At 40.2% G+C, this 11085-nt stretch overlaps 1 protein-coding gene across 1 annotated transcript; it reads right to left on the reverse strand.

Annotated features, from left to right (window-relative positions):
• Window positions 1–2688: 2688 nt before the first annotated feature.
• Window positions 2689–7448, reverse strand: BRS3 (bombesin receptor subtype 3). The gene is made up of 3 exons (XM_022554294.2): window positions 7015–7448; window positions 5085–5436; window positions 2689–3623 (listed from the first exon to the last, which is right to left on the reverse strand). The coding sequence occupies exons 1-3, from the start codon at window positions 7446–7448 to the stop codon at window positions 3210–3212; spliced, it is 1200 nt and encodes a 399-aa protein (XP_022410002.1). The 3' UTR covers window positions 2689–3209.
• Window positions 7449–11085: the final 3637 nt, after the last annotated feature.

Here is an 11085-nt window from a genome sequence, read left to right on the forward strand (position 1 = left end):
TGCTCTGCGGCATGTGGGATCTTCCGGGATCAGGGCTCGAACCCGTGTCCCCTGCATTGCCAGGTGGATTCCTAACCACTGCGCCACCAGGGAAGTCCCTATAACCTGTTTTTATTTCCAAAATTTTTTGCAAGAAACACTCAAGTTAACAAGCAAAAAGGGGGATCCTTTGTTATTATAAGGATGGGGGTAGCTCCTGAAACTCCAGGAATGGAATATGGATGGGCTGCACAAGGGGCTGCTGGACCCAGGAAGACAAAACCCAGACAGCCGGCTTCTCCCTGATCATCATCTTCGTTCTTCTCTGTGAGGGGTGATCTGTGCTGTACTCCTGGCCTAATAGGCCACCGACTTCTTGGTGGATAAAAATTCATTAACCTACAAAAGCAGAGACTGCCTGGACAGAGAAGTCATCTACCTGGCCTAGGAAGTCTTTCTGGAAAATTACTGAACTATACCAAAGTAGATTTTTTTTAATGGCCCATTCAGGCTCACTCTGTTCGGGAATTTTCCTGTCCCCACTTCCTGTAATCTCAAGACTTAGTGGAAATAAAAGTAACTCCTTTTGACAAAAAAAAATTGATGGATCCCTGACTTAAGATGGTAATAACTGCAGAAATTCTTTAAACCCAAATTTGCTATTGTCAGTAGGTATACCAGTATTAAATGTTTTGTAATACTATCAACTTCAATGACAAAGACTTACCTAAGTTTGTGACTTTGTTTTCCTGCTTTGTAGCATATTATATTATTATGGTCCATTATTCTAAGTCTTGGGTCAAGGCAGGCCCTGAGCAAAATTGAGAAGTATACAAAATTTGTTTTTCATGTGTTCCCCCATGCCCCCATTTAGGACCCTCTCCAAAGAAGTGAAATGTAGTAACATTTCTGCACACAATAGTCAGTGTGAGAAAAATTGTGGATATTGGGGCCTACTTGTAAGTTTAGCTCTGACAAGGATAATCTGTGAAAAAAAAGACCACCCACTCCAAAAAAAATCAAAGCAAAGCCATGAATTTTAATCCCAATTCCCTAATTCTGGATGGGAGGCTGAGGCCCTATAAAGCCATTCAGGGATTTATTTTATATCAGATCCCTAAGTCACCTAGGGATTACTGAGAATGAAGAAAATCAAACTTCTTGGAGCTCTAGTTTTGTCAACTGCTAAAAAGCTCACTTAGGGGCTTCCCTGGTGGCACAGTGGTTGGGAGTCCGCCTGCCCATGCAGGGGACGCGGGTTCGTGCCCGGGTCCGGGAGGATCCCACATGCCGCAGAGCGGCTGGGCCCGTGGGCCATGGCCGCTGGGCCTGCGCGTCCGGAGCCTGTGCTCCGCAGCGGGAGAGGCCACAGTGGTGACAGGCCCGCGAACAGCAAAAAAAAAAAAAAAAAAAAAAAAGATCGCTTAGCTTTTGTAATCTGGTACTTTTATCAAGTTATTTCTAAAACGTTATGCTTAGGAGAATAAGGATGTAATTTTTTACCCAGAGTAAGGAAAATAGTAAAATATTTTGGAGTTTGGCACTTGAAAATACATTTTGGAGTTAAAATACGTTCTCAGTGATATTCTGTCAGAAGTATTGTTTTTAGAATATAAAGTTACACAGTCATTTAAAACTTTATTTCATATTTATTTTTCTCCCCTTGTTACAACATCCAACCCAAAGCAATACTAATACAATTCTAACACCCCCCCCACTTTAAGTAAGCCAATTTTACTTAAATGTAAAGTCTAGTGTTAATATATATCCCCTTTTCAAGCCACACCTTTAAGCAAAAGTTCACAATTACACAAGCCACTTAAAGAAAGCTCAAAACTACCAAAAGCACACCCCAAAATCAAGTTTTTGAAAATTCAAATTTAACTATCGATAGTGCCAAACATATGCTTTAATTTGCCCCCGAGAAAACATTTTCTGAAACCATAAATCTAAATCTGACACGTCTATTGACAACAGTTGTTTGAAGTAATATTTATTAGCAAGCTTATAGTGTTAGCAAGTAGGAGCAGAGGATAGAAAATCCTCTGATTTCCAAGGCCAGAGATTAATTAGGTCATACTCTTACAGGATTTAGGCACACATCAGGTTTAAGGTAGTCAAGCAGGAAGATGATCTGATAATAACTGCACACCCAGGTGTTAGGGATCTCATGTGGTACTTCTGCATTTTTTAGAAAGAGGGCACTGCTTACCAGAAAGAAATGAATTTCCTTCAAGGAAGAATTTCAGACACTGGCAGGCTCACAGGTTTTTTGACAGGGGTCCTTCTTTGGAGCCCTCAGATGACACCATAAACATGGCCACTTATTCTGCCTATGAAGAAGGCAAGTTCTTCACAATATGTGTGAAAGATAACTTTGCCCAATAATCAATCAATGGGAGTTGTAACTCCAGAACTACCTTAAGTCAGTAAGTGCTGACCTAGTAAGGCAAACACCTTGCCCCCGATCCTTACTCGGTACTTTATGCTCACTGACCCCAAGACGTTGTCATTGCATAGCTTTAGTTCTAATGGAATAGAGATTAATGGAAAAGGGCAGTCAAAAACAAACCCTGGGAAGGTTTTTTTTTAGGACTTTGTTTTTTAAGAAAACTGCAGAAGAGATGTTTTACCTCTCTTTGAGCCCCTTTTCATATGCAAAGTATAATCTGTAGATTTACACCACATAATAAACACAGTCTTATGCAAATCACAGGAGTATATGTGAAATTATAAGCATCAGAGATGTGATGGAAACATATTAGATTTTTTTTTTAGGGAAGTTCTTTATTCATAGGCCTAATTTTCTTTTAACATCTTTATTGGGGTATAATTGCTTTACAGTGGTGTGTTAGTTTCTGCTTTATAACAAAGTGAATCAGTTATACGTATACATATGTTCCCATGTCTCTTCCCTCTTGCGTCTAACATATTAGATTTTTAAGTGTCATCTTGTTTATTTCACTTCACCTCCTATTCAACCTCTCATAGGACCCACTGACATACGCAGATATGTCTTTCTATGCCTAGTGGGGCTCCATTTTATTTAGAAAGCCCAATAATGTTCGTTAATGCTTGTAGATTGAAGAAAATCATGGTTTGTCTGATCCTTCCCTGCTAAGATTTCAGCACAATTCTCAAGCAACAAAAATCCTGACACCATACACCTACACACAGCTCAGAGTTGAATACACACGCTGGGAGGAGAAATACTATTTTTAATTGAAAAGCTAGACTCTGTCATCTTCCTTCTTCACAGTACAGCCAGCAAACATGGACACACTAATTTCAGACACCTGAGTGCTTGCAGCACCCGGGACCCTTCCCATCACGGCCAGGTTGTCAAGAGGGGTATCGGCAGCAGGAGGGTCAGGCAGCTCTGCCTTGCAACAGAATAACTGAGCTTTAAAATGCTGCTGGAACGTCTTGCTCAGCCAGTAAAGAGCAAAGGGGTTTACGCAAGAATTGCTGAAAGCCAGAACCCGAGAGAAAATGGTGACAATGAAGTGAATGGCAGAGGGGTCCACGTAGGTTTGAGAAGTGAATGAGCGGTAGAGGTACAGGAGGTGATTCGGCAACCAGCAGAGAGCAAACAGAGCCACCAGCACCAGCACCGTTTTGGCAATTCGCTTTCGGGATTCAATCTATAGGGGGAAGAAAAATGGCAAAAACAACAACCAAGAAAACAAAACAAAACAAAAACCCAAACAAAACAAAACAACAACAAAAAACAACCGAAAACCCAATCAAAAACATTTAGCTGGCAGAGATTTTAAAAAGCCATTCTCTAGATTTACATAGAAATTTACAGTTAACAGGCTGGTGTCCCTTTGAACGTGCAGGTAAAGGAAGTCAGCCGGTGGCTAGAGAATACAGCAAGTTAATTGACATGGTAACCCGTGATCTTGGTCTCTGATTAGCTCTAATTCAGAGACTCCCATCCCTGGTTTTGAGATACTCTAGGGTGTCTCTAATTATCTCAAGCAGTGTTGTGGAATTATCGAAAATTTAATTTAATTAAGAAATAGATGCTATACAAACCTGCTTTCACTGCACCAGCAGAGGCTGACTAGGTTAGAATAGTCTTCTGGGGATTATGAAAGTTGCTAAATTGGTACCAAAAATTGTTGTTAACGTATAGGAATTCTAACTATATAGTCAAAGGAATAAAAATCAATGTGCCACCCTTCATGTATGAAAATAATCCTACCTGCACCTCTTAATAAGAGAAATGAACCAGATTAAGTGAAGACATTGCCTGTAGTCACAGATAGAGCAAAGATAACTGGTCACATGGGCATTAAAATGCAACTTTAGCCTCCTGACCACCACTGTTGAAGCAACTGAATGTACTAGCTCAAAAAAAAAAAAAAAAAAAAAGCGCTGAGCTCTGCACATACTGGTTAAGAGGTAAATGGAATCATCTCCTCCCACCCAAGAAAGATAGAAATCCTGTTGGGTTTTTTTTAATCAAATGGAACGATGTTTTGCCAATATTCTTTTTATTCTGTTCATATTTATGAGAGGAGAGCACACCTGGGTCTTGCAATGGTCTTAATCAAGCTTCTGTGAATCACTGTGTTCTCTTGCCATTGGCGCTGCATCCCTCGAGACAACCCCTCTGCCCAGTCTGCTGATCTGTGTGTAAGTGGTTTGCATTGAATAATGTTATGGCTTCTTGCCAGTTCTACCATCCTGTGTTTTTCTAAACAAAAGATGCTTCACTTTATAGTCTCACCTTGTGTGATGTTTCTCACTATCCTGTGGGGGTGATTTTTGATCCCAAACTTGAGCTGCTCCCTTTCTAATAATAGTAGTCGTACCACTTATTGAATGTTTACTATGCAGCAGGAACTATGCTAAGCGTTTCATATATGTCATCCAGACCTCATTTTCATTTTATACATGAGGAAAGTGAGGCTCAGAGATGTTAAGTAACTTACTCAAGATTGCTCAGCTGGTATGGAATTAAATCTTGGGTCTGACAGACTCCACAGCCCATGACCATAACAAAAATACGATACTGCTAAAGTATTTATTGCTCAGGGGTGCAAAAGGAGGCATTTCCCTTCTAAATTCATGTGTGAGTCCTGATTAATACATACCTGCTTGCGGGCATGGCTTTGTTCCTCAGTAGGTATGTTCAAGGTGCTTTTGTAAAGAGTCCTAGCAATCAAAGAGTAATAGACAGAGATAATCGAAAGTGGAATAATGTAGAACACTAAGAAGCACAGCAGAGAATGTATCTCTTGCAGGAGCCTCTCAGAAACAGGATAAGAGGCACACGATTCAAAGGTCATATTTCTGTGGGGATCTCGAAAAGTATATACATTTGAAAATATAGCCTCTGGTAGAGCAATGATCATAGACACGATCCAGATGCAGCCAGCTTTGGCACAGGTCTTCAGGATGGCATTGGGGGGCTGACGCTCCAAGGGCTTCACAACTGCCTTGTATCTGGAAACACATAATCATAGCAAAGGGAAAAGTCAATATCAAAATTACAGAATCTTAAAGTTAGAAGTGATCTCCGTGGTCATCCAGTTCTACCTTCTTATACCATATGTATATAACCAAGTCAACATTAACCAACTGGAATTGGTTATGATTTCAAATATGCATAATACATCCCAGTATTTTATATTGATGCTAATCACTTTTTCCTTTATTCACTGTTACGAGATATTCCAGATTTGCAATTTTTATAATTTTCTTGTAGACCTTCTACTTAGGGCAAATAAATATTTTTTGGCATGATTTTGTGTGTGATGGAGAGTAATTCATTACCTGTGCATTACCTTGTGTTCTAAAAGACTTCCGTTTTATGTAAGTGACTGATGTTAAACCTAATTCTCCTTTCCTTGTGAGAGAGCAGTCATCGACCTTCCTAGAAAAGAATTCCATGAGTTTATGCAGGAAAGAGGAGAGGGTTAATTTCTTCCCTGTTCATAAGTGCTAATTTCGTGCCCAAGCCGATCCAATCTGTAGGTAGATTTAGGGCAAGGCAAGGGTGAAATCGGAAACCCTGTACCCATGAAAAGATGCCTCCTTATTCTGACAAATCCACCTTAAAATCTACAGCCTTTAAGTAAATCTGCCCTCAAACAGAATATAAAACCAGTCAAAGCAAAATTCCATAAAAGACACAGGGAAAGCTTTTCCTCCTCTCAGATTCCAGAATCCGAAGAAGCTTTTCCTTCTGGTACTGCCAGGCATTGATTACTTACAGGCTTCTTGCAGGCTCTTTAAAGCACCACTTTTAACATTTGGAGCCTCAGTTTTTCTTCATGCTTTCACAGTTATCATTATACAATAGGCACAGAAAGACCCAGTACGTAGACTGAAAATATCCTAACAGAGCCCAAACACCCTGGCTGCCAGAGGTTCTCACACGCTCCATCCATAGAGCTCTAAAAGTCAGCCGGGATTAATTTATGTCTGGAAGTGAGAATGTCATTGAACGCCTATAGAAATAAACAAATACAATTAAGTGATGACATTACACTGAGTTACCAGGAAGCTGAGAGCCTCACCGTTTTTCTGCCATTAATTAATTTGATGCATTTCAAATAAATTAGATGCATGTATCTTTTTACCATTCTTCCAGTAGACAGTAATGTGTATGTGGTCAATTTCACACCTATGTTGATGTTTTAATGTTGACAATATTGCACCACTAGGCTGCACTAATGTATAAAGAAAGGATTGTTTTTCTTTTACACCTGGAATAATTTGCCTTAATAAACCGAGGGGGAAAACACCGTTCAGTATTCTTTCAAACAAACAATTACACTTCAAAGAAATTAAATGATCCCTGAAGCACACAATTTCAATCTCTCGTCCGATGCTAACACAGGAATTTTAACATTCTTACACCGACTTTTATTTAAAATGCCCCCCGATTTTTCAATCTTACATCCAGGTTACAGAGTGTGAGAAAAGCAGAATAGTAGCCAGTGAATGCTCCGTACAAGCTTTCCTTTCTTTTCGCCTAATTTCACATCCTGGCAAATATAACTGAGAAAAGAAACCCACCTGTCAGCACTGAGAATTGTTAACGTGAACACTGATACACCAACAGAAGTGAGCCGGATGAAAGAGAGCACCTTACATCCAATTCTTCCGAACAGCCATCCTTCTGCAAGGTAGTGGGTTGCATCGACTGGCACACAAGTTAGCAGAAGTAAAAGATCTCCAAAAGCCAGGCTGGTGATGAAAATATTGGGAACTGTTTGCATGGATTTGGTCTTGAAAAAGACTTTGATGAGAATAGCATTTCCAAGTATGCCCACTGAAATGATCACAGCATAAGTGATATAGATGGCACACAATGCTTCTATTCCTGGAGAGTTGTCACCGGTCCTTCCTTTATTTGTGGTATCATTAGGAACGACAGGGCTTGATGATTCTGTTTCATTTGTGGTTGAAATTAAAGTCTGATTAGGTGACTGAGGCTGCCTTTGAGACATTTCTTCTGAAGCCTATGCCTTTAATATTTCTTCTGCTCAGTTCAAATGTAGTTGATTGTCACGTCCAATGCCTACGTCTAGTAACGAGATGGTAGAGCAACAGAGCAGAATGGAAAGCAAATCCAAGACACCCGGATACTCCTTTCCTTCGGTTGTTCTTTGTCTCCCAGCATGCTTGGCTAAATGCTTACCGATCTGGCACTGGAGTGTGGGAGGTGGAGGACTTTTACCGGCGTTTCCATGACAGAAGGAGGGGGGTTTGGGAAATGCTCTGCAGTTGCTTGTTCTTCCCTGCTAGGGAATCTTATGGACTACCTAGATGTTATTAAACAATACTTATTGTTTATTAGAATCACTCTGTTTCCATGTCTAACCACGAAGATCTGTATAGATTTTGTCAATTTTCATCCACTTCTCTGCAATCAGAAGGTGGTCTAGTGCACTCTCTTTTACAGGGTAAATAAGTATGTGTGTCCCCTGAAGCACAAACTTGAATCCACTCCTCTAGATTTAATAGCAGAGAGGTGCTGAGGCAACAAATCATTCACATTTTGATAGGGCTGATGTCACTTCCAAGAAGGAATAATTCAGGTGACCTGGGCTTATCACCCAGCTCTGACACATGGTAATTCCCAACCCTGCGTATTACCAGGGCTCTGCTGCACAGTATCAAAGCAACCTTTAAGAGATGCAAAATCCAGGCAAATCACCAGTTGCTTTGTCTCTAAATGTCCTAATAAAACACCCTTTTACCGTTTGACCGTCTGTTTTAATGCTATATATTTTTGTAAATGCCATTTAGGGTTTCTCCCTTTAGAAGTGGTTAAAAGGAACCTGCCTTGTTCCAAAACAAAATAATGCAGAACCCAGCTCGAGGTCCTGACGCAAAAGGACTTGTAAGAATGAAAATCATTCTTTTCAAGTGAGGGAATGCCACAGGCTACTCCAGAGGTGATGGGCATGGAGATAATGTTTACATCAACCGAAGGAAGCAGAAAATTAAGGCAATTCCCTTAGTACCAGCAATAGTACCAGCAAGAAATGCCCCTTGACACAGAAAATGTAAGTATGTGATTTCTGTGTGTATATGCAGGGTGGGAGGCCAGCAGTCTAAAGGCATTGGATAATATCACCTGCTAAGGAATATTCTCTGAAATGATCAAATTCAAAGGATAATCTCTCAGCTAGGAGAAACTTTTTGTAGTAAGGTGCTTATAAGTATATCCAGATCAGAATTAGTCTGGGAAGTGGCATGAAAGACAGCAAAGTATTTGGCTGGCCAATGAACAGGAGGCGCAAAGATAGCTTTTTCTACTGACGATAATAGGTGCAATAAATTCTACAGGGAGAGTGAATTGGATGAATTGAATCAATTATCTGGTTAATTTGAACAACCTAAACCACACCTATCCTCCACTCCTTATGAAATTATCTCCAGGTCTTGAATTACCCAGTGAAATAACTGTTTTTGATGGGAAAGGGGAAGGGGAATGCTTGGATAAACCCAAACCCCTTAGCTTTGAAGTATATACCCTTACGTAATTTCACACACTGGGCTGCCTCTTTAAGATCGGCTCTACAGAAAACGGCTCTCTATACCGTTCACATCTTGTTCTCACAAAGCTAGTGATAAAATCTCTCTGGGATTCCTGTGTAACATTTAGCAAAGAGCAAGCAGTATCCCCCAATTCACACCTCGGCTGATGGCCACACAGCATTGTTTAGTAAGAAACAAACCCTGGCGGGCGATTTTTAAAATGATCTGAACTCGGAAGATCTCAGGCATGCTTGCCTCAGGCTGCAACCCCATGTGTGCTTTCCCTCCTTCCTCTGCCCTCTGGTCAGGAGAGGTCAGGAGAGAGCAGTGATGTCCCGGGTGCTGTTGGTGTTTGGGGATCTCTAGAATTCCAGAATCCCAGCAGATCAAAGATGGAAGTGAACTTAAAGATGATGAAATCAAATCCTCAATTTTTTCAGAGGCAAAAATGAGGTTCAGAGGGGGACAGTTATCTCCTATGAGGTCACACAAAGCATTCCATAGCAGAGCTGAGATGGAAACAGGTTCCCTCTGGACTCTGAAAGCGGCAAGAGCTAAAAAACACTCAGTTCCTGACAATGAGCCATATTTGCTCACTTGGCATCGTGGACTTAGGTTTTCTGTGTGTTTTATTAACTAAAGAACAAGAGATTTCCAGGCTAACAAGTAAATCGTGATAGATCATTTAAGTTCATCTGCTTTAATATCTACTTCATTTACCCTGTAATTCACGCACAAAGCATAACCGTGTCTAGTTAATCGTCTGTAGTTCAAGTTGCAGGGCACTTAGCCTATACAAGATGATGAAATCCCTTTTTGTTTGTTTTTAGTACATAATTGGTCAATATTATCATCCTAGATTTTCAAAACCAACTACTTGGTTGTAGATTAAGCAATTGTAATACAACCTTACTGTAACCTTTTAACTCAAAAGGAAGTATGAGACATTGAACAAATAAATTACCAATTTTCTAAAGCTGGTCTTCCTGGTTTCAGTCCAATTCAGTTAATGTTGTCAAATTTTGGCTTGCGTCAGAATCACCAGGAAGGCTTAACAAAACACAGATTGTTGGGTCTCACGTCCAGAGTTTCTAACTTGATAGGTCTGGGGTGGAACCTGAGCATTTTCATTTCTAACAGGTTCCCACTTACATAGGATAAAAATGAAAACAGTCCAGTTGTTCAGGAGAAGCATGGTTTTTCCTGATATTGAGGTCGAAGAGAGATTTCTGTAGGTCTTCATTAAAGAAAAAGAATTCTGTGATGTGATGGATACTTCAAAAATCCTCCGTATAAATCTCAGTCCCGGGTAAGCCACATCTACTGAACCATCGGGTACCTGCGCTCAAATGACTCAGGGTGCTTGAGGTGATCTTTCCAATGGGAGAAAAACGAAGTGGTTAAACTTTTGGCCTATGACTCAAGGTCAAATTCTGTCTGGGAAACAGGATGGATTTCTTTGTTATTAATTAACTGGGTTAGATCAATTTTAAGAGGACAAGTTTGACTTGTGGCTGTATTTAGATCTATGTAATAGTGATTCCTGTCATCACAGAGTTCTCTGTTCTCCCTCATAATTTCTTGCTCCAAAACCTTATTGGTATAGTTCCATATTTCAAGAGGAGACTACTATTCAGAATGGTCTCTGCAGAGGCCAGGTTAACAAAAATACAAATTATGTAATGGTAGGCTCTACAAGGAGTAGAAATTCCACTCGAATCTTTAAGTGGAATTTTTCGTTAAAGCAAATTCTTGTCATAATTACTGATGGCTCCGAAAAAGTGAACAACCACGTAGGCTGTTCAGATTTCGGTGCCTTTCATGCCCTGACCACTGTACTTGTCCACCCACACATGCCTAATATTGTATGCTGTGGTCAATGAGTCTCCAATTATAATAGATGGAGGCAGTTTTGCATCAGATAAAATGTTTAGGCTTCCTAAATATTGAGGTACAAATTATGAAGTAGATAAATTTATCTCTTAGTGCGTTTCTACCTCTCAGTAACCTCCCTTTTCCTAAAATTCTCTCCCATATCCTTAATCATGTGTTCCGTTTTCACGGGGCTTACTTTCAGCTTCCTGCAGCGTAATCCCTATT

The sequence above is a fragment of the Delphinapterus leucas genome, chromosome X (genome assembly GCF_059928025.1).
Source record: "Delphinapterus leucas isolate spDelLeu-1000000601 "Yukka" chromosome X, BTC_Dleu_Yukka2, whole genome shotgun sequence".
Taxonomy (NCBI): domain Eukaryota; kingdom Metazoa; phylum Chordata; class Mammalia; order Artiodactyla; family Monodontidae; genus Delphinapterus; species Delphinapterus leucas.